Source organism: Vigna unguiculata, chromosome 5, assembly GCF_004118075.2.
Source record: "Vigna unguiculata cultivar IT97K-499-35 chromosome 5, ASM411807v1, whole genome shotgun sequence".
NCBI lineage: Eukaryota > Viridiplantae > Streptophyta > Magnoliopsida > Fabales > Fabaceae > Vigna > Vigna unguiculata.
The window spans coordinates 45,552,778-45,575,856 of NC_040283.1; the positions used below are offsets into that span (position 1 = coordinate 45,552,778).

The 23,079-nt window shown below is 30.9% G+C and overlaps 2 protein-coding genes across 4 annotated transcripts; both read left to right on the plus strand.

Moving 5' to 3' along the window:
• The first annotated feature begins 4,015 nt into the window (after positions 1 to 4,015).
• On the plus strand, positions 4,016 to 12,040 carry LOC114185557 (outer envelope protein 80, chloroplastic). Of its 3 annotated transcripts, none has more exons than XR_003604840.1 (17): positions 4,016 to 4,683; positions 5,639 to 5,732; positions 5,836 to 5,918; positions 6,132 to 6,229; positions 6,352 to 6,421; positions 6,769 to 6,859; positions 7,939 to 8,020; positions 8,303 to 8,338; positions 8,815 to 8,968; positions 9,069 to 9,209; positions 9,451 to 9,521; positions 9,604 to 9,682; positions 9,757 to 9,872; positions 9,998 to 10,145; positions 10,815 to 10,884; positions 11,293 to 11,514; positions 11,654 to 12,040. XR_003604840.1 is itself a non-coding variant. In XM_028073363.1 (17 exons), the coding sequence occupies exons 1-16, from the start codon at positions 4,144 to 4,146 to the stop codon at positions 11,445 to 11,447; spliced, it is 2,028 nt and encodes a 675-aa protein (XP_027929164.1). In that variant the 3' UTR covers positions 11,448 to 11,487; positions 11,654 to 12,040. The 3 variants fall into 3 exon arrangements, 1 of the variants encoding a protein (XP_027929164.1); XR_003604841.1 differs by having other exon boundaries at positions 4,144 to 4,683; positions 11,293 to 11,518; XM_028073363.1 differs by having other exon boundaries at positions 4,144 to 4,683; positions 11,293 to 11,487.
• Positions 12,041 to 17,578: 5,538 nt separating this feature from the next.
• LOC114184260 (zinc finger protein WIP2-like) lies at positions 17,579 to 19,896 on the plus strand. Its single transcript, XM_028071550.1, has 2 exons — positions 17,579 to 18,292; positions 19,382 to 19,896. The coding sequence occupies exons 1-2, from the start codon at positions 17,756 to 17,758 to the stop codon at positions 19,835 to 19,837; spliced, it is 993 nt and encodes a 330-aa protein (XP_027927351.1). The 5' UTR covers positions 17,579 to 17,755; the 3' UTR covers positions 19,838 to 19,896.
• Positions 19,897 to 23,079: the final 3,183 nt, after the last annotated feature.

The window sequence follows — 23,079 nt, forward strand, 5'->3', positions numbered from 1 at the left end:
AAAATCCCTTAATTTTGTTGGTTCTTTCCTCTAAAGCATTAGTTGTCACCATGTTTAATAAATAGTTTACCTTATCCTGAGAAAAAAATATATAAATAATTATATTTTAAGAGTAGATAAATATTTTATGTTATTAAGAATTAAAAAATAACATAAAAAATAACTATATCATATAAAGATGTTTTATTTGATAATAGGTGTTTTAAAAGTAATAGTACTTTTATTTAAGAAAACATACTTACTAATTTTTAAATTTTAATATAGTATGATTTTCTATAATTTATTTTGTTAACCAACCACTAAATTAAATCTTCAAATCAATACCTGGTAATATTTATCAAATGACAATAAATACTTAAATTCATAATAAACCTATTAATTAGTATATTAGCTTATTCAGAATTTGCTTGCAACTTCCTCACAAACATTTAATCTACGTCCAGATAGCAATTATTAAAAAAAAACATCAAAAGGACCTGTTTTATAATATTATATAATGTTTGACATATTCGAAATTAATAAATTATAATTATGTAATTATTTTTTATTAATTTATTAAGTATTTTAAATATAACTATACATATATATATATATATATTAATTCATTGAATTTGAATTATTTACATTTTAAATTATTTTAATTTCAAATAATTTTATTGTTGGTACAGATTATTTCATTTAATGTTAAATACTAAAATTGTAAATATAAAAATTGTTCTTCCACCTGATCACATTAACAAAAATGTTCCCAACAAATTATAAAAAAATGTCATTCTGAAAGGAATAATTTTACCAATCAAACAATGATTTTAACATTCTCGATAATAAAATTATTTAATTCCTAATAGATGATGATTAAAATAAGTTTATCTTAGATTAATCAAAAAATAGTTTTGTTATTGTTAACAGAATAAATTTTTAATAACATCTAGAAAAAAACAAGTTAGTTTTATTAGAGTTAGTCAAGAAAAATCTAGTCCCTTAAAATCTTGAACTTGTATTTAATGATAAAAGAATAACTTTAATTTACATTAATTAAACATAAGATTTATACATATTAAAATAAAATAAAAAAATATGTTCCACATTATCCCAACGTTATATTACTGATGTTAGAAAAAAAAAAACTTAAGTAATAACAAATGATAAATATACTCATGTATTGAATAACAAAAACAGAATTATTCAACCAATAATATCTTCATTAAGATTGAGATGAAAATTTATAAGAAAAAAAAATATAACATATATATATATATATATATATATATATATTATCATACAATTGCAACATAATATATAATATAAATATGTTTTATTTTATAAAAAATATTTTCAAACTTATATAAATAGTAATTTTAGTTGACCAGATATACTTAATAGTTTTGAGAATTTCATATAGTATTATTTTTCTCTCTTTTTTTTCTTAAACAAACACAAAATTAACTTTTAAAATTAATAGCTGATATCACTTGTCAACTAATAAAACATAGTTAAATTCATAATAAAATTATTAAATAATATATTAACTTAATAAAATTTTACACCATACTTCTTTTCGTATGCTTAATCGAAAAAATATTTCATATTTATTAGGAAAGAGCATTTGTACCATGTACTCTACAAATGGTACATTTTCGAGGATGTTTAAAACAGTTGAAATTTTGATTTTCAGTAGTAAAATATTTAAATATAAATAGAAATTTTATAAATGAGTTTCAAATACTTTATAACACACCTTATTTATATATAGCACAATAGGTTTTTACAAGTCTTCTTACTCTCTGGCACTATCTTTTTAAAGATCAGAGACAGTTGGAGTGGTCTTCTTAGCGAGCTATTTCTTTTTGTATGATCAATTTCTTCATATGTGTAAGTTGAAATTTCACTATTTTTTCTTTTGGTCAAATATGTCTTGGCTTGCATGTGAAATTCTCTTCGTATAACGTTTTGATCTCCTATATGAGTCTCTATTGATCAATGATCATAATGGTTTAATCTGGTTATGCTTGTGATGTTTTGATATGTAGATAGATATCCTTTGAACTTTGAGGTGTGTTTTCTATCTTAAAGCTACCTTAAGTTGTTATGTTAGGTGTGAGAAGCTAAATTTTTATTATTGTAATATGTTTGTTTGGTGATTATTATTGAATTCGAGTTTGGATGTCTCTTTGGTTGAATTTGTATTGATATCTAGTTTAGAGTGAATATGTGATGATGTGGTAAAACATTTGGTAGAATGATAAAAATTGTGAAATTGTTGTTTTATGTGTTTGAAATTTGTGATGTTAGCTGGTTTTGTTGAATTTCCATCGTGGAACTTTAATTGAGTAATATGACATTGGTTAAGTTAAGAACCACAAATTTTTATGATCATAAAGGTGTTTTATACTGAGAATTTACTTAAGAAATGTCAAATTTTACAAATCAAGCTCAAGAGGAAAAGTTGAAATTTTCTGACACCGTCAACGCCACTTAGTCAATAGATTCTCATATCTATCTATCGTTGGATGAGGGTTTTTTCTCGTTAGGCGATGCCAAATTTAGAAAGCTTAATGACTTGGTACCATTGGGCGTCAGAAAATCCAAATAAATCCTAGGAACTCTAGGGGTCCTCTTGTTGGATGACCACTAGGCTGGTTGGGCGCTGCTTGGTTGTCGTTTGATGCCACTCTTTCGGGGATTTCTTTGTTTAAGTGGTGTTAGGCGACAACTAATGGTGTTGGCCGGTAGTTGGGTGACTTGAAAATTCTTTTTTAAAGTTCATAATGGATTGTTTAAGGTAAATATATAAATGGATAGTTGTGTATTGATGATGTGAATGTTAGAAATGTGTAAGTATGGATATAGGGAATTCTAGGGAGGAAATTCTTTTGAAAGGTGTTATGCATTAAAGTATGGACACATAATAGAGGTTACCTTGAGATTCTACTAATCATTCATACATAAATAGAGAATGGTGGATTAGGAGGTGAGAGTAGTATAAGGTCTTTGTCTAAAGAACATTATAGGTCTTATGGAACTAAAGGATTAGCCTTGTTAGGTGGAAGAGTATCCATCTCGAATACATGACTTCCAAGTTGTCCAACATTAATGTATTTTTTATCTGGATAATTGAATCTATGAAAGTCTTTATCTTGTGTGGCTTATGTTTTATAACTGGGTGAATTCTTTATTATGGATATGACATGTTTATCTGGTATTTGATGCATCCTTTTATCTATTAGCTTACCCTCTCTCTTTGTTGGTATGTTATGTGTCTTGGTATTATTATTTTGCAATGATCACCTTCTTGAAATGAGCATATACAGATCTAAAGACATATTTAGATGATGATATTAGAGTTGTGGTATAGATGTAGGAGTGGTAACTTGTGTTCTCGTCAATCTTCCAAAAAACTTTACATTCTTTAGATATATCTTCTAGTATTTTTCTAGATTTATATATATATAATTAAATGTTTTAAATTGTTATTTTTATTAAATATTTATTATTTTTATTTAATATTTAAAGTTTTAATATTTTTAATTGAATTACCACTCTTTAATTTTGACTTAAGTAAGTGAAGTTTCATATTTAGTATAAAACAATTTTACAATTTACTTAAGATGTCAAATAATATTTATTGTTTTAATTAAAAATGTGTCGAGCAATAATATCATAATCCTCATTTATAACTTTCATGATATTACCTATAACAATGAAAATAGTCTTCTTGGATTATTATTGACTTAGGTACTAATTCCTTCTTAAATAACATATTTTGGAAAGAGCTAACGTGGTAAATGGTAATATCATTCATTTTAACTTCAATCTTATCTTGGACAAACAAATAAACAAGATCAATAATATAATTCTTATATCATTTAATTAAAAAAAATTAAACGACAGAAATTTAATTAAAAAATATATAAAATTTTAAGTAGTCGTAACTTAAAGCCCAGTCCGAGTAAATCCAGAGAGGCCTGTCCGTTGTGAATGGAAAGGCCCAAAAGAAAAATGATTTCCTCTTTGGAGTCTCAGCTGTGACTGCTAGAGGAAGCTTTAGCCGTGACAAGGCAAGAACTCCACTACACTTCACTCTCCTGATTCAAGCTGCACCTATTCAACCAAACACGGGGCCAAACTGCACCTTTCAAGAGGATGCTTCGAAACGACGACATCCGTGTCGTCTCCTCTGCCATCAAAATCCCTCTTCCTTCCAAGCGCCCAACCTGTCCTCTGCGAACGGCGCATTCCCACATCGCCAACGCCACAAACTCGTTTGCGCAACTCGTTAATTCGTTCGCGTCTCACTCCACCGAGTTTACTCGCTCCGTCCTCCAAAAATCGTCGCTCTTCTGCTCCGCGACTCTGTCCTTGACCGGCGACAGGAAGAGACCATGCCCGATTCGGCGTCTGGCTTCGCTGTCTCTGGCGGAGGAGGCGCAGCAGAAGGCTCGACAAAACGAGGAGAGAGTGCTGATCAGCGAAGTGCTGGTTCGAAACAAAGACGGGGAGGAAATGGAGAGGAAGGACCTCGAGGCGGAGGCGGTGCAGGCTCTGAAGGCTTGTCGACCTAACTCGGCTCTCACAGTGCGCGAGGTACAAGAGGATGTGCATCGCATCATCAACAGTGGATATTTTTCGTCTTGCATGCCGGTTGCGGTTGATACGCGAGATGGTATACGATTAGTATTTCAGGTATGTTATGTGTTCTCTTGTTGAATAATGACAACCAGGCATTGGAATTGAGATTAAATTTTAAAGTGATTTTGCATAGACTTTCGCATTCTAGTTTTTAATGTTAAGTCTGAAGCACTATTGACTGCTTTGATATACAGCGTGACGGTATCCGATTAGTGTTTAAGCTTCTAGGCTGTTCGCTTCTGTCGTACAATGATGGTTGTGCATTGGAATGAAATTCGTCTCTAATAGAATTGCGCATTAAAGTGTCGTGTCTTTAAATCTGCAAAATTGAGTTGTGTAATGTTAGTAAGCATGATGGTATCCGCTTATTCTTTCAGGCATGTTCTCTTTTGTTTAATAATGGAGGTTAGGTATTGGAGCTGAGTTCGTCATCTTACATTGCAATTCTAATAGAATTTCACATTCTAGTGTTTGTTATGTATGTGAGATGAAACACTTAGGTCAAAAGTTATAGTCTATAGTCAAAGTGAACATCTAGCCTTTGTGCCACCGATGAAATCTGCACTAATCTCACCCTCTATAATTGTCTCCTCGGGAATCAAAGTTGTTACCTTTCTCTTATACCAATTATTCGATTGAACGCTTACCATTAAGCCAAAAACTATAATTGATAAACAAAGTGCAACTCTATCTACTTAAAAATGTAACGGTCTAATCGTCATGATTTGATTGTGACTTTACTCATTTGACTTATGTCACGAGATAGTGGATGCACATTACAACAATTTAAGTTTGCAATATTGAGTGATGCAACGCTAGTATGAGTGACGATGTCCAATTAGTATTTTATGCAAGTTGTCTTCTGTTGAACAATTTCATTTAACTATTGTAATCGTGATTTTATAAGGATTTTATTGTTGTTTGAATTGAATTTTGCATCCTAGTGTTGGTTATTCATGTCTGCAGTATTGAGTTCTGTAATCTTAGTAGTGATTTCTTGTGGAATAAGGTAGAACCAAATCAAGAATTCCAAGGGTTGGTATGTGAAGGAGCTAACGTTCTTCCAGCTAAATTTCTAGAGAACTCAATGCGAGATGGATATGGTAACTTTTTCTTCATTCTCCATATCCATGCAGTTGTTTCTCATGTGCATGTTGCTCAAGTTTGACATTCACTGTATTCAGATTAACATGCTGTATTTTGCAGGGAAGATTATTAATCTGAGACGACTGGACGAAGCAATATCTTCCATTAATAACTGGTACATGGAGCGTGGTCTTTTTGCCATGGTAAATTCTCCTAAACTTCCGGTCAAACTTCACATCTAATATTGCTCCTGTTCGGTTGGAATCCAAAATTTGGATCCATGTTTCAGATTTTTAGTAGCCTATGTTGCAGTAACTATCACAATATTATATCATTCAACTTCATTTGCCTTCTCTAACCAGTGTATCAATGGGGATTGTCTTTTTATTTTTTCCTTGTATTGATCATTGCTTTAGGTTTCGGCTGTTGAGATTTTGTCTGGAGGTATTCTTAGATTACAAGTTTCAGAGGCTGAGGTCAATAATATTTCCATACGGTTTCTTGACAGGAAGACGTAAGCACCTTCTTTGAATTTGATTGACAAACACTAGTACTCGTGAAAAGACAACCCTACCTGCAATCTTTTGTTATGGTTTATATTGAGTTTTTTTTACCAACTTGTTTTTTGACCTGTAGAGGTGAGATTACTGTGGGAAAGACTAAGCCCGAAACAATACTTAGGCAAATAACAACAAAGAAGGGACAGGTAATTGTACTGGCCACTCCTGCTGATGACGGTTCTTAGTTTTTAGTTAGTGTTGAAAGATATCGAGAGGTAATATAAATTTAATTTTGTGTGAAACTGTGAATCAAGATAAAGCATGAGGATTTAATATTTGTGTTGTGTAAGTTTGAAAGGTGGAGTGTGGCATTATTTTATCAAATTTGGTTGCAATATTCTCTGGTCTGTTTGATGGTAATTGGACATTGGTATTTTTCATAGCTCATCACAGGGATATTTTCAGATGTATCCTTTCTCTTGTGGGAAACATGCCTCTTTGAGTTCACATTCTTACTGAGAAGGATTTGAGCATCATCCATCTGTATTTTCAGGTCTACAGCATGCTTGAGGGAAAAAGAGATGTAGAAACTGTATTAACTATGGGAATCATGGAAGATGTTAGCATTATTCCCCAACCAGCAGGTAATGTATGCATACTAAAAATGGATTTTAAGTCCAGGCAAACCCTGTTTAAGTATATATTTTTTTATTCAGCATTTTCTATCCTACCAAAGTTGACTTTGTATAAATGATTATAAAATAAAGTGAAGAATTTTGCATGCCTACCTAGGGAGAAACTAGGAAACTAATTTAATGAAAACTGAAGAAGGAAAAATAAAGAATTGAAGAAAGAAACTAAGAAGTTAGTATGACAGAAAACCTGTATATTTTTTACAGAATTATATGGATGAATTTCCCAATCTAGAAAATAGAACACTAATACACTCAACAGTCAGCTGTTCCTGAGGGACTGCACCTCCGAAGCCAAAGGCCCTAATTCTCTTACAAATGACAAGATGATCTGTATCTTGCCTCCCTCTTGATTTTTATATGCAAGATGCCTTATTTAGATAATTTAACGTACTTCTGACTCACCAATATAACTGCTAGTGAGTTACTAACATATCATAACTAAACTTCTTACATTGGTTATCTAACAAATTCAATAGTATCAAATGTAAGTTTTTTCCCTTCTTATACAGTTAACTGGAGCTAATGAGGAATGCAATAAGTTGCAGTGTTCTGCAAGTGTGTCCCAATTTTTTTCTTGATAATTTTTATTCATGTAATGACATTTGACAGTAAGGTGCTATATATGATACCTACTAATCCTTGTTGAATATCTAGAAAATGAGAATTTTTGGGAAATTTTCCGTATATTGGAAAATTAGCTAAGTGAATTTTTTGTTTAGAGTTTGAGTTTACAATTGATATTTGTTGTACAGCAGAGATCAATAACCTATCTGAAGTCTCGTCTGTCAGTCAATTGCAACAATCATAAACACAGTTAACTGATTTACAATTACAAGTAATGAAGAGGTGACACATTAAGTCAATATGTCTAAAAGCAAAACAGAGAACTGACGTGATGTCACTTTCTTCAACTGATACTGTCAAATGGAAAATAAATATATTCTTGAAGAAGTGACTTAATCACCTTTATTTGTCTTCACCCACTTGATCCATAAACTTCTGCATCTTGTTTCTTTGGCATGATATAGATACAGGGAAGGTTGATTTGGTGATGAATGTGGTGGAACGTCCAAGTGGAGGATTTTCTGCTGGTGGTGGGATATCAAGTGGGTAAGTGATTCTAGTCTTCAAGCATTACGCTTACCTCCTTTAGTTTTTATGAAATTCTTGGTAATACTGTTAACTCCCCTAATTTTAATTTTGACAAGGCAAATATTCCTCTGGTTTTTATATTATAGACAGCCCCGAAACAGTCTTTTGTACAGCACCATGTTGGTGATAAATACACATAACAGATAGAGGGATGGTTTTATTTCCAGTACTCTAGGGGCCAGGTTGGCTCTGTTTGTTGCTGATTTATCTGAGTACCTGACTTGGTATTTATTTTTGCAGGATTACAAATGGTCCACTAAGAGGGCTTATTGGAAGGTGACAACCAATTTATACTTATGTGCTATGTTATGAGTTAATTTTCTGACTCTTGCTATCCTATTACCCCCTTCATTTAATGGCCTATTTTTACTTTAGTGCAATTGGAACCAAGTTAAGGGTTATTTACCTTTGGTCCTCTCTTGTTGTCTCTATATACCGAGTGGTATGCAGTTTGATGATATTGGTAAGTGGTGAATATGCCACTTGTAGTTCTAACTCTAAGCATGCCACTAATAAATGCATAATGTTGCTGGGATAAAGCATGGGTGAAATTTAGTTGATATTAACTTTGGATAATTTATCTTGGCTTATCTGTGACTATGTATGTTTTCCCCGTTGTCAGCCAAATTAAGTTGCTTTTTTGGCTGTAATTTATGTTTTCACATTTTGTTTAACTTATGGTCCAACTGCAACTAGTTGTTTTCTTTGTTCTTTTCTACTGATCCATTTGATTCTATTTTATAACATTGCAGCTTTGCCTATTCTCATCGGAATGTTTTTGGTAAAAACCAGAAGCTAAATATTTCTTTAGAGAGGGGCCAGATTGACTCGGTCTATCGTATAAACTACACAGACCCTTGGATTCAAGGTGATGATAAAAGAACATCTAGAACAATAATGATTCAGGTAATTTCTGAAGGTTGATTTGTCTGAACACGATGACTGTACTTTTGATGATTGAATGTTAAAAACTGTACTTTTTGATATTCAAGTAATTTTACTTCAGAACTCAAGAACTCCTGGAACCATTGTTCATGGTAATGCGGATGGTAACGGTAGCCTGACCATTGGCCGCATCACAGGTGGTATAGAGTTTAGTCGCCCAATCAGGCCAAAGTGGAGTGGAACAGCAGGACTTGTTTTTCAGGTGCTTGATTGACAATTTTGACAACATTTTTGTGTGATATCTTTTTATTTCTTCTAATTTAAGTCCTTCAACTCTAGCTTTATAAATACCACTTGTAAATTGATTATTTGTTTAGTTTAGTTAAACTATGAAATCACTAATCGGATTATTTCTGCCATAAATGAAATGTTATTGTAATATAGATTGGCTATCTATTTATACTACTGATTTTTTTCCATTCAAAATTCCTATATCGTTTCAGCATGCTGGAGTCCGTGATGAGAAAGGTATTCCTATCATTAAGGATTGCTTCAGCAGTCCTCTTACTGCAAGGTTGTAATCTAAGTAATGCTGAGAGTATTATTATCATGACATTGTGTGGTTGTTTCTAACTTTTGTCAAACTTTCTTTGTAGTGGCAATACTCATGATCAGACGTTGCTTGCTAAACTTGAGACTGTTTACACTGGTTCTGGTGACCATGGCTCTTCTATGGTATGCTCTGAATTGATTAAGGTCCTTCTGTTTAAATTTACTACTATGTTTCTTATCAAGGATTGGTTTTTCAGTTTGTCCTTAACATGGAAAAGGGACTTCCTCTTTTGCCTGAATGGCTGTCCTTCACTAGGGTGAATGCACGTGCTAGGAAAGGTGTTGAGATAGGTCCTACACGCCTTCATTTAAGGTATGAAATACACACCATCAAGTCAACCCTGTCATTGAAAGTAAGAGGAATGCCTTGTTTACACTTTAAACTAAAGCAAAACAGACAATCTTATGCTTTACCTGCTTTAATTGGTTCCCTGGTAGTATCTCTGGTGGGCATGTGGTGGGAAATTTCCCTCCCTATGAAGCTTTTGCCATTGGTGGAACAAACAGTGTGAGAGGCTATGAAGAAGGTAGTGTGGGCTCTGGTCGATCGTATGTTGTTGGCTCTGGAGAAGTTTCTTTCCCCATGGTACTCAAAATTATTATTTCTTGCTCATTCTTGTTAAGCATCTTTTCTTTGCGTATGCCTCAATTGTGCTTATCCTAGTTTTCATGATTTCATATCTGAAATTTGTTTTTGAGTTGTAATTTCTGGGGACTGGAGTGACATGTTTTCAGAATACTAGTAGAAGATGGCCTGAAAAATATTTGAAGTAAGTGTATGAACTTGATTGTAATATGTGTGTGTGTGTGTGTTATGTATAAACACATAGGAAGGATGGTATCTTCTGGTGTTAGGAGTGGGCAAAACACAAGGAAATAGAATATTCTATAAAATTTCTGCAGAACCTTATTCCTATTCATTTGCCAAAAGTTGAACACGATGTCATTTAAACATTGCAAATTGTAGCGAGCAATTGAAATTTTTTTCTCCTGTTTTTACTGGCCTGGTCTTGTCACCTACAATGATTTCCGTTTTACTAACAGGGAAATTACGTAGAATTGAACATGATTGAACCTATAGGCCCCCATGTTACTTCTTTGTATGGATTGTGGGTTCAGGTTGAGCCCAGAACTAAGTATGCAGCCACATATAATTTGCAAGTAGTTATGCATATGTATCTAAATGGATGATAGAAAATTTATTGCTGTTGTCCCTGTAATTTGACTCACTTATCTTTACTGTTTCTGTTTGCAGTACGGGCCAGTGGAGGGTGTTATATTTTCTGACTATGGAACTGACCTTGGATCAGGCCCAACTGTACCAGGTAGGTTTTCATGTTTCTTTCTTTGCTTTTTTTTTTATTTTTTTCAATTTGGTTCTTTCCTTTTTTGTGTTTCACGAGAATAATTAAGATCATAGCCTTCGTCAAACCTTTCTTAACAAATTGGGAAGTTTATTCAATGTTCGCTGTTATATAACTCAGTCAAGGAGACAACCAAGCACACAAAACAGTCAAAAGACTGAAGTCATTTCTAGCGAACAGCTTTCTGCTGATCCTTGTGCTCGGACTCCTTTAAATGACAATAGCCACAATGTCATTTCTCAAAAGTTAAACAGTTCACGAACTTTCAACTGTTTCGTCTCAGTTGGTAGTATTTCTCTATATGTATGCTGATTTTGTTCATGCTGTTCATTAACAAAGTACATATTTGGTGTTTTGGTTTTATATTAGGTGACCCTGCTGGAGCAAGGAAGAAACCTGGCAGCGGATATGGCTATGGGTTTGGCATCCGTGTGGAATCGCCTTTGGGTCCTTTGCGCCTTGAATATGCCTTTAACGACAAGAAAGACAAGAGGTTTCACTTTGGAGTTGGGCACAGAAATTAAATATCGGGAGACAATTCTTACCAGCTGCTTCTTGGTCATTGTATATAATCCCTCTCCCCATCCTTTTGTAGGTTGCATGGCCTTTTCCTTACTCGAAAAAAAAAAACTTATATGTATCTTTTTTCGATTAAAATATTACTCAACTGCCTTTATCCCCTTAAGTGTATCTTATAGCTGTTATGATTAAATGACTCTTTTTTTAACAGGATGTGTATACCAGTTAGAAGGGAATGACTCTCTCCTGTGGATTTTTCACATGATAGGGACAGACCGACACTAAGGAAACTACGACCCACTGATTTTAATACAACCCCTACGAGTATGTTCCATGTTTTTTGCGTTTTCTATTTATATCTTTACGTTCTGACACTACTAGTTAGCTTGTCTTGCCAATTGGCACACGTGAATAGGCATTGTGGAGGAACAAAGAGTCATGATTCGTAAACTATTGTGGAGGAACAAAGAGTCATGATTCGTAAACTTTGGTGGGATTTTTATTCCGGAATGATTCGTAAACGGATATGAATATTCGCATGACGTAGACATAAAATGCAAGAATTGGAATGCAAAACATTGGTAGGATAGTTTTCAAATATAAAGTATACTTTGGAAGAAATCTAAAACTATTTCATTAAACTGAATAAAGACAACAAATAGTGAATCATGCTATTTTTTTTCTTGATGTGTCCCTGCTATATTTTAATCCAGTGTTCTTCAACTAGATACACTCTATCAAGCAACCAGTGGTATAGAATAATGAGAATCGAAATGTTAGCAAGTTTTATGAATCCTGTCGATGGAACTGAAAAGAATCTCATGTACTACATGAATATTTTTCCTGTGTAAAATGATAGTACTGAGATTTGAATTTAAGCATGCTAATTTCTTTACCTTTTCCATCACCAAACCAACTTCAGTGAGCTTATTCCTTAATCTATATTTACATTTACGTTGAATTAATTTTCCTCTTCATCTCAAATTCTGATGTCGCTTACATCAATGATTAATTAAATGGTGTTGCTAGTTAATATTTAATTGAGAAATAACAACATTAGTATTTTTACCAGAAATGGGGTATCCATGGATTTTTTTTTATAAAATTATTTTATTTTAGTTAAACAGAGATTAACATTACCGTTAATAAAATATGGATTGAGTTTGGAGTTGAATATGAGAAGGGACGAAGAATCAACATAGTTGGATTGATGACAACCACCGACAAACAAAGACAAATTGAATGACCTGGAAAATGTGTTATCGGCATCATGCTGAAAAGAATCAAACCAACAAGGAGGTAAGCCAAGAAAATGACACGTTAATAGATGGCAACAGTTAAAAGTTCAGTCTTGTTAGACTTGTGTGTCGTTTACAGAAGATGTTTATGGTTAAAAGTAAAAAGGTTAAAAAATTGTGGTCTTTCGAATTTTAATGTTTGATCTTAAAATATAAATAAATATAGTTTCAACAAAAATTCATTCTTAAACTTTAAAGACAAAAATATAGAATTTATAGAATTAGATAAATTTTAATTTTATGTTAAAGTTTTTAAAATCATATCTAATCTAAAAATAAAATATTAACATATTTTATTTTTATATAATACAAAATATTACAATTTTAATATTATTTAATTTTATTGATGTTTAAATATGTATTTTATTTTTGTCACGTATTTTATTAAATAAAAAGTAGTTAATTTTAAAAGTTTTAAATTTATAAAAAAAATAATAAAAGAGATAATTTCAATTTAATATCAATATTTTTTTAATGAATATATATGAAAATTATTAAAAAGTTAAAAATATGTTTAATTTTATTTTAAATATTTTTGTTAAAAGTTATATATATATATATATATATATATATATATATATATATTATATTTTAAATATTAATTAACAGAGCTTTAATGAAATTAACTTTTTGTACGTAAATATTTTTTATTTTACTAAAAGTAATATGTTTTATGTTTATTATATTAATGTAATTATTTATATATTTCTTTTTAACTTTCGTATAATATTTTTTTCTTTTAAAATAACTGTTAAATGATGTTAATTTTTATTTAATAATACTTCTTATAAATTATAAGTTTTTATATTCAATAATTATTTTTTAATAATTTATAATGAACCTATGTCACTTCAAATTAGTTGGAGACACCCGTAAAAATTCCTGAACCTCAGGTGATTTTAATCTGACTTTAACCAGATAAAAACATAACCACCGATCCATCATTCTTACACAATCAACATTAACATTAGCTCATCATAATTTTACTTTTGGTTCATCTTTACAAGCTATATTTTACACCTTAATTTTTCTTTCAAACATTTACCCGCTATATATTACAACTTAATTTTTATTTCTTAATAGTTATTATCTCTGCCTTAAACCAAATCATATTACAATCATCTCACAAAATAATGATGAAGTGAATGTTTGATTTAGCATCATATTGATGTGATTATGAATTTTCAACACAAAATCTATCTATGTTTGATTTTAAAATTGATTTAAAACTAAAAAAATTCACTTTCAATGAGAATCTAGAAATATTAACTTCTACGTCCATGAAATCTGATTAAAAAAATATAAAATTTCAACATTTCAACGCACCTCCAAACATGCACGAATAATTAATAACTAAAGATCATATTACAATACCCTACAAAACGATGAATAATCCATAACTAAAGAGAAAAGTCCCCACTAGTCGTTATATTTCTGTTCAGAAATCACAAATTTTTTAATACTTTGGTTACTTTGAGAGTATTGTTAATAAATAAAGAGAAAGATGAATTATTTATCGTCTGTTTTAATACTTATGCAAACAAAAAATGAACTTATAAATTTATAAGTAAATACATTTTGAATTTTTTAATATATGTATGAAAAAACTAACATAAAATCAGTTGAAAAAGAATCTTTATATGATTTATAATTTCTTTTTAAATTATTATACTTATTAAATCATCACAAATATATATATATATATATATATATATATATATATATATATATATATATATATATATATATATATATATATATATATATATATATATATATATATATATATATTTACTTCCTTCATTTGTAGGAAGCAAAGTAAGTACCTCTTCTGAAGTGGATAACATAAGCACAAACTAATTTCTTTTTTTTTGCAGACAACAACTATGATAGTGAGTCTCATCATCTCCATTTCTATTACCTCAATTCATCAAAAAGTACAATTCCATTCACACACTCATTATGGTAATACAGATCACATCAAACGAATAAACTTATTTATTCATCCGGAGTATACACAGAAATGTGAATGACATTATTATTATTATGGCATTTCAAACATAGATAATAGAAAAAAATTAGAAAATTTTAGAAGGCAGATAAGAAACAAGATATGTGATAGTGTAGTATTGTTATAATAAAAGATAAGCGATTTGATAACCCAAACCATAAAATATGTGATATTTATAGTGTTCTATTCATTACAAAGTTGTAAAAAATGTGGAAACATAACATTAAACTTGATAATAGTACACTAAAAAAAATGCAAATTATGATTATTATTAGTCGGTAAACATGATTCATTGACAGGTTATCGATTAATAAAATTTCGTTAATAAAATGATTTTCAGTAAAGTTTATCAACAAATACAAGAATACATCAATAAGTTAGACGATTATAAATTTGTCATTAAATTCCATCAATAATATGTGCAATTGAATCTCTCAAAATGAATCACATTTTATTATCAGCATCGTGGTTAATCACCATTTTTAATTTCTAAAATATAATGTCCTAACCTTGATAATTTGAAATTAGGAAATATTAGCATGATAATATTTTTCTAATGAAAACATAACTGGTGAAAAAAATTGAAAGATGTGTTAAATGAGAGAAAAGTTCAATATTTCCCAAGGCTAATACATATTCTTAAACAATGCAATGATCATTGAATAATATGTGCTCCTTCTATATCATATTTAGTAAACTTACATTACAAAGCTTCAATAAAAGACAGCGTCTTTGAAACAAACATGAACTTGAGACCTTTCAAATGAAGAAACAAACACGCACTTAGTACAATTAATGGAACAATAAAGTCATAAACTAAATAAAAAAATCTTGAGATATTTTCCTTCATTTTTCCTCTGTAATATCCAAGAAGCAAGTAAAGTAATGTTCTTTAAAGGGTAACTATTTGGTTATATGTCAGAGCAATTTTGAGGCTCTAGTACAGCTAGCTAGTGTTCCTCACCATCTTCTGTATTATTGGAGCTCATCAAAGTATGTGCTGCAGCCATCAGATCAATTACCAAATTAGTACTATATCATTTACTCACTCTAGAAAGAAGATCCATCAAAAAAAAGAAAAACACAAACATCAAAAGATAAAAAACAACAACAATGATGAATCTATAGAGAGAGAAAGAAAGGAACAACCTTGTTAAAGCAAAGTAACCAGAGAGGAAACTGAAAGATGATTGCTAAAAGCTAACCATTGAATGAAAGAGAGTTCCATATATTAACTTACAAAAAAAGTGGAAAAAAAAAACATTCTTTTAAGGGAAAAAATCGAACCATTCAATCCTAGACCTAGCTTAGTCACATCTTTTTCTTCTTCTTGTTCCTTAAATGGATACATATTGAAGAAATGTCAATACTCGTAACAGCTGAAATCAATATTTGGCCTTCTAAATTTTTTAACATATAGTTCTTATTGACTTGTCGTCATAATTTCTCACCTTTCTTTTTGGTGAACCTTTTACTGGTAAAGTTGTGTGCCAAGATTCACTCTGTGATTCCTGATCAATTCAGAATGTAACGAGATTTTAGTCGTACGTCAACTTTACTTTATAATTAAAAAAATTTCATTACTTTATGTAAAGAAATACAAACTACGCATATTCATCAGAATAAAGTTACAAATAAGAGACCTCCGAACTAATTAAAAATGAGCAGTGGCCAAAACTTTCATTCTCGTACTTTTTTATGATTAACGAGATGTTGAAAGTCTCGTGTTAATTATCTTTTTATAGTATACAAATGAGATACAAACTTCACATTACAAATCGATTTTGTAGGATTGAGTTAAATTTATAGTTCACTTTAACAAACAAAGAAATTTGTAACACGGGTTTTATTTAATTGCTTCAAACTTATAAATAGTTATGAAATATCAAAATCTTTAGTATTTTATTCATAGACATTGTTGATAAAGAAAAGAGAAAAAAAGAATAGAGAAAAAGGGTGTTGTTGTGTTGATCATGTGGGTGACAAGGTGGTGGTCAGTGATAGCAGTTAGCCATAAACAGTAATTATGTGTAAGTGTTTGTGTGAGGTCAAAGCAGACGTTAATGTTGGTGTTCTTCCCTTAAGTCAAAAAAATGGCACTGAAGAAAAACATGTGAGCAGAAGAGAAAGAGAGGTAGATCCAACAGTGAAGGTTTGCATGTAACAGGTGAGAACAGTAGCGGAGACACACACTGAGTCTTTCTGCTCCTAAGATCACCCAAACCCGACCACATCGTGCACCCCAAAGCACTTGCTGCTTTTTCTCCACACTATTTGTTTCCCAACATCTTCACAACCAACACCACTGTCACTCCACACTCTTAATCCCCTTTCAACCATTCAACCAAACTCTTCTTTCTTAATTATATATTAATCCCACACTCATTTAAGAACAAAACTTACTATTAAAACTCTTAAAGAAAATGATTATTATGACTGTGGTGTGAAAAGAGAGAAGCTAGGTTAAGCTTCGTTGACTGACTTTGAATTTGGCATTATTCCCCACCACAAACACAAGGGTAGGTAGAGTTGTGACCATATTTATTCTTAATGAACATGTTACGTATATAAAAGAGTTTTTTATACAAAATCTGTGCAACCTTTTTTTGATCACTGTTCTTGCAAACGTTCTTTCAAGTCCCAAGGTAATCTCATCATCCAGGACCTGACTTTTTTTTTTTTTTTTTTTCTTTCTTTCTTTCTTTTCTTTCTCACTCTCTCTACCTCTTTTGTATATTTATTTTGCCCCTTGTTATGTCACACTTCGCAAGTGATTTCTTGTCTCCCCTTTCTTTACTTTATTGGGTCTGCTTTACCAACATTGGATTTCTAACTCCTCTTCTTCCTCACTCTTCCATTATGCTTATTATTTTCTTAACTCTCAAACTTATCTTTTGCTTACCTTTATTTATCTACCTCTCCCTCAACTCCTCCTCCACCACTACCACACTACCTCTTCTCTCTTTCATAATAACCTAATCCTTTCTACACTCTCATCATCATCATGACTCACCCCTTTTGCTCCAATCACTTCAATTCTTGGTTTGACCTCAATTCTCCATTCCTTTTCTCTTCTTCTTCTTCTTCTTCTTCTTCATCACCTTGCTCCAACCCTCCATTCTATTTTCCTTCTACTTTTCATCACAATCAATCTTCTTCTCCCCCCAAAGAAGCACTTCCTCTCCTTAACCTTAGCCCTGCAAGGGGTGAAGATCTTGAATCTTCCTTCAGTGCCATGAAAGTCAACAGAGAGAAGGAGAGAGAAGCAAGCATATCGTCCAATAATAACTCCAACTCCATGGATGATGAAACTGTCACCGTGGCTTTGCACTTAGGGCTTCCAAACACTACTGCTTCTGCTTCTGCTGATTCATCTTCAAACACATACTCACCACACAAAGAAAAAGCTTGTGAGTATTCTCCCAGTAGAATTAACAAGGGCCAATATTGGATCCCTACCCCTGCTCAAATTCTCATCGGTCCAACACAGTTCTCCTGCCCCCTTTGTTTCAAGACTTTCAACAGATACAACAACATGCAGGTACTTAAAAACCATCAAACCATTCATTCAAGATGGTTCATATATAGAAGGAAAAGAAAAAGAATGTTATCACTTTCTTTCTTTTGATTATTGTTTTTTTCACTCCTACAATAATCCTACCACATACTTTCCCAGATCTTACTTTTGTGGAAAATTGTTGAAAAGAAAATTTCCATTTGTAAATATCATCACTTTTAATTATTTTTAGCCTATAACCTATGCTGTCTTCAATTCCTTACGGGAGCACTTGTGTAATTTAGGGTTTTTGTAACAACTATTGCATGTCCTTTATTTTTTTATCTTAAGCTAATCAATCAATCTCAAAGGTTTTTTACCATGCCCCTTTTGTAGTCGAAGAGACGAAAATGGAAAAATCCCACTCCAATGAAAGATCAGTACTATTTATTAAGGCTATATTTTGAGGACCTGCAAAGTGTTATTAACTGGTGTTAAACAGAAAACGGCAGGGACTAACTATTGATATCTAGGGCTTATTTTAAATCTTATGCTAAAGATGTTACATAGAGAGAACAACAACGTTAACACCAACAACACGAGGTGACATAAAGTGAAACAACATCAATAAATTAAGTTTTCATTATTAGTACAACACGCATGGAGTGAGTTTTTATTTTGATCTCTACAAACATAAACAAAAATAGCTGTCCAATATTCCCTTGTTGGGCTTCCGAGCTACTACTTTATTAGGATGCCCTACATTGTTACCTTTTTTCTTTACTCCTAGACCATATAGGTGACTAAGAAGTATTGAAACATGTTGAAAAAGACGCGGGTCCTTGATTATACATATATGTATATATATATATCCTTAGGCTTTCTGACTCAAAATCTTGGCCTGTTCGGGAAAATAATTCTTAATCTTAACAATGTTACATGCAATGCAACAAACAAAGATAGTGTTTGTAGGGAATCCGATTTCACAGTGAGGCTTTTGGACTGTATCGATGGTTCCAAATATTTAACATGTGAATGTGAGTGAGTGAATGAATGATTTTCACCACACCCCTTTTGAACTGTTTTGGTGTTGAATGATGATGATGATGTTGCTCCAAAAATTAACCTTTGCAGATGCATATGTGGGGGCATGGATCTCAATATAGAAAGGGGCCAGAGTCTCTGAGAGGAACTCAACCAACAGCAATGCTTAGACTTCCTTGCTATTGTTGTGCACCTGAATGCAAGAACAACATTGATCATCCAAGAGCAAAGCCACTCAAAGATTTTAGGACCCTCCAAACTCATTACAAGAGAAAGCATGGAATCAAGCCCTTCATGTGCAGAAAATGCTGCAAAGCTTTTGCTGTTAGGGGTGATTGGAGGACCCATGAGAAGAACTGTGGCAAGTTATGGTATTGCTCTTGTGGCTCTGATTTCAAGCACAAACGCTCTCTCAAAGATCATATCAAGGCTTTTGGGAATGGACATAAAGCTTTTGGAATCGATTGTTTTGACCAGGACGATGAAGCTGCCTCTGAAATTGAGCATGAAAATGTCAATGAATCTTTACTTTCTAGTCATAGTTGATGTGTCACATTTGAGGATTCTCATGTTTTCAAACTGATATTAAATTCTTCACTGTCTCACTCCCTTCTCTAACCATTTCTTGTTTCTTCATTCTGCATAATCAAATTTCTGTAACTTCTTCTTTTCTCTCATTTTGCTTCTGGTTTCTATGTTCAAATTTTATATCACTTTCTTACCTAATACACCTCATTTTTTAACTTAATACTTAAAAACTACACTTTACTAATCATTGCAGACTGTGATATATGCAAAGAAGATCACGTGCATGTTAAATTTGAATAAACTTTTCTGTCAAGATTTGTAGTTTTACAATGACATTTCTCCTTTATTATATATAGGTAATTATTCAGTTTTTAAGGAAACAATATTGTTATTATATTTAAACTACAACGCGTATAAATAAAAGTTTCTCAAAACTAAGGTACTACGTTTATAATTAATAGACAAAGAGAAGGTGCGCGTTGAACTTTATTTAAGAAAAACAAAAAGGGAAAAGGGTAAATATATATATATATATATATATATATATATATATATATATATATATATATATATAATTTCAAATGCAGATAAGGGAAGCTTTTGAGTCTGTGATTGTTCAGCTTTATGACTCATATGATGCTGCTATTTCCCTTTTGCTATGTCCACCATGATGAACCGATCAAATACTATGTTTTCACTCACCATAATCATTTCCATCAAAATCATTATCTTCTCAACAAAAATGTCTCTTTTCTCTCTTTTTTTTCGACTATTTTCCATAACTATAAAGTTGAAACTTGTGATGGAAAAAAAAAATACAAAATTGAAAGAAAAACACGACTAAAATTGATTATGTAATCATAAATATAATTAGTCAATATTTTTATATATTAATATCATCTTCATATATCTAGAGTCCCATAATAGTTTCACAATAATTTATAATATAATGTCTTCTCCTTACTTATTGACTGGTTTAATCTTGAAAACGGATTACGTTTGGAATGTAAATGAATAATTAAGAAAGTACAAGAAACCTTACATAAATTATTCACATAAAATTTTAATTATAAAAAGTATGAAAAACATTGTAAATAGAGTAAAGATAAAGCTGTCCATGGGTCGGTTGAAATCGAATTAAGGAAAAAGATAAACTTTAAATTAATCAAATTTTTAGTGATTTAAATATTCAAAAAAGGTACAAATTCAGACCTAACCAAAGGGTTGGTTTGGTTTAAATTAATTAGGCCTATGCAAAATTTAAAAAAAGAAATAAATCATGTTTTTATAAGAAAATTATCATATATATGGTTCTATTATTAATTAAAAGAGACAAGCATTACTCTATTACAACTTACTTATCAGTTGAACAACAACATTTTTATATAACTACACAATGAAATTTTACCTATAATCATAATTGAGTTTAATTACTCTTTTTATTTCTGTTTTTGTCTAAAACTGTCAAATTGGTCTTCTAATTTTCTAAAATTTCAATTTAGTTCTGATTTTTTTAAAATTTATACAATTTGATTTTTTTAAAATTTATTAAAATTAATCAATAATTTTTTATCGAAATTGACATTATTAGTATGTTAATTACATTATAAAATAAATCATCATTATTAATAACTTCAATCTTAATAAAATATCTTTAATCCATTTCAGAAAATTAAACGAAAAAATATCTCATTATGTGAACTTTTAAGAAATTATAAACAAATTGAAACTTAAAAAAACTAGTACTTTTCGACAAAAACAAAGATAAAAAAAAATAAGTAAACCTATTTATTGTTAATAAAATGTACACCATTCATTTGGTTCAAGTACGTTAATCTGTAAATTACGAATTCAACAGTGTTATATTTGTTTGATGAAAGTAAAAGATGGATTTAATAGGTGATGAAGATGAAGCAGTAACAGTAACAGTAAGAAGAGTTGGGTAGAAAGATGCAAAGAGAAGCATTTATATTGAACATTGGGAATTGAAGAGTGGAAGATGGAAGGAATGCATGCATTGGATGGTGATGGCAGCTTTGTATGAGAGAAATGTTATGATAGAAAAACCAATTCATTGAGATGTCATGTCAAAGTACAAGAAGAAGCAGTATATGAATTGTAGCTACACACACTTCACTCTATTTCCCTCATTAACGTTCCTTGTCTCCTTCTCTGGAACAGTGAAAAAATGATAATAACTAATTATGTGATTCTTTTCTTGTTATGAATATGGATGGTGTTGTTCAGTGTAACGTCAATCTGTCACAACATCCCCAATCACCACAAACCTGTCAGATTTAACAAAGAATGATGTGATGGAACCTTGTAGACCTTAACAACACCTTCTTCTATTCTTCATCGAATCATCAACTTTTCTTTTATTGCATAAATATATATTACCAACAAAAACTTGCCGCAACAATGTGATAGAATAAGCATTCAATGATACATTTTACGTATACATTTTCGATTTCCCTTTCCTCACTGCAATGCTCAGATTCTAATAAATATCACGACTTTGGGGACCATTGCCAAAACAGTCTTATTTTTATATATTAATCCAATAAAGTTGACATTGGACTCGTTCTATCAAAATTATTCTAGCTGGTTCTTCAATTTTTAGGAAAATTTTTATAACATAGTGATACTCTATCACTCAAAGTTTTTAGTTGCGTTCGATATTATTTTTCATTCCATCTTTTTATCTTTTATAAATATAAAAAATTAAATATATTTTTAGTCTTTTCACTTTCGGTAAATTTTAGAATTAATTCATTTTAAAATATTTGACCAATTTAGTCATTCATCTTTTGAAATACGTAGATTTAATCATTTTAATCAATTTTTGTTAGATTTATTTAATATTTCGTACGCATTTCAGGATCGTATTTAAGTTGTTTATATTATTTGACACATTTTTGTTTTAATGTTAACTAAGATATTATTATGAAATGCATTTAAAATGTCAAATAAACCTAACAAAATTTGATTAAAAGGACTAAATCCACGTATTTCAAAAGATGAATGACTAAATTGATCCAAAGTTTCGAGATTGACTAATTCAAAAATTTACTGAAAGTTAAGAGACCAAAAACATATTTAACCCATATAAAAATTTACTTTTTAAGATTATTTTACTTTTACAATGTGTTGTCAAATTATAGTTATTAGTATCAATTTTTTTTCCTAATTTTATAACTTCACTTTCTTGTTTACTTATTTTTCTTCAATATCTAATAAAAAATAGTATGTATACTTTT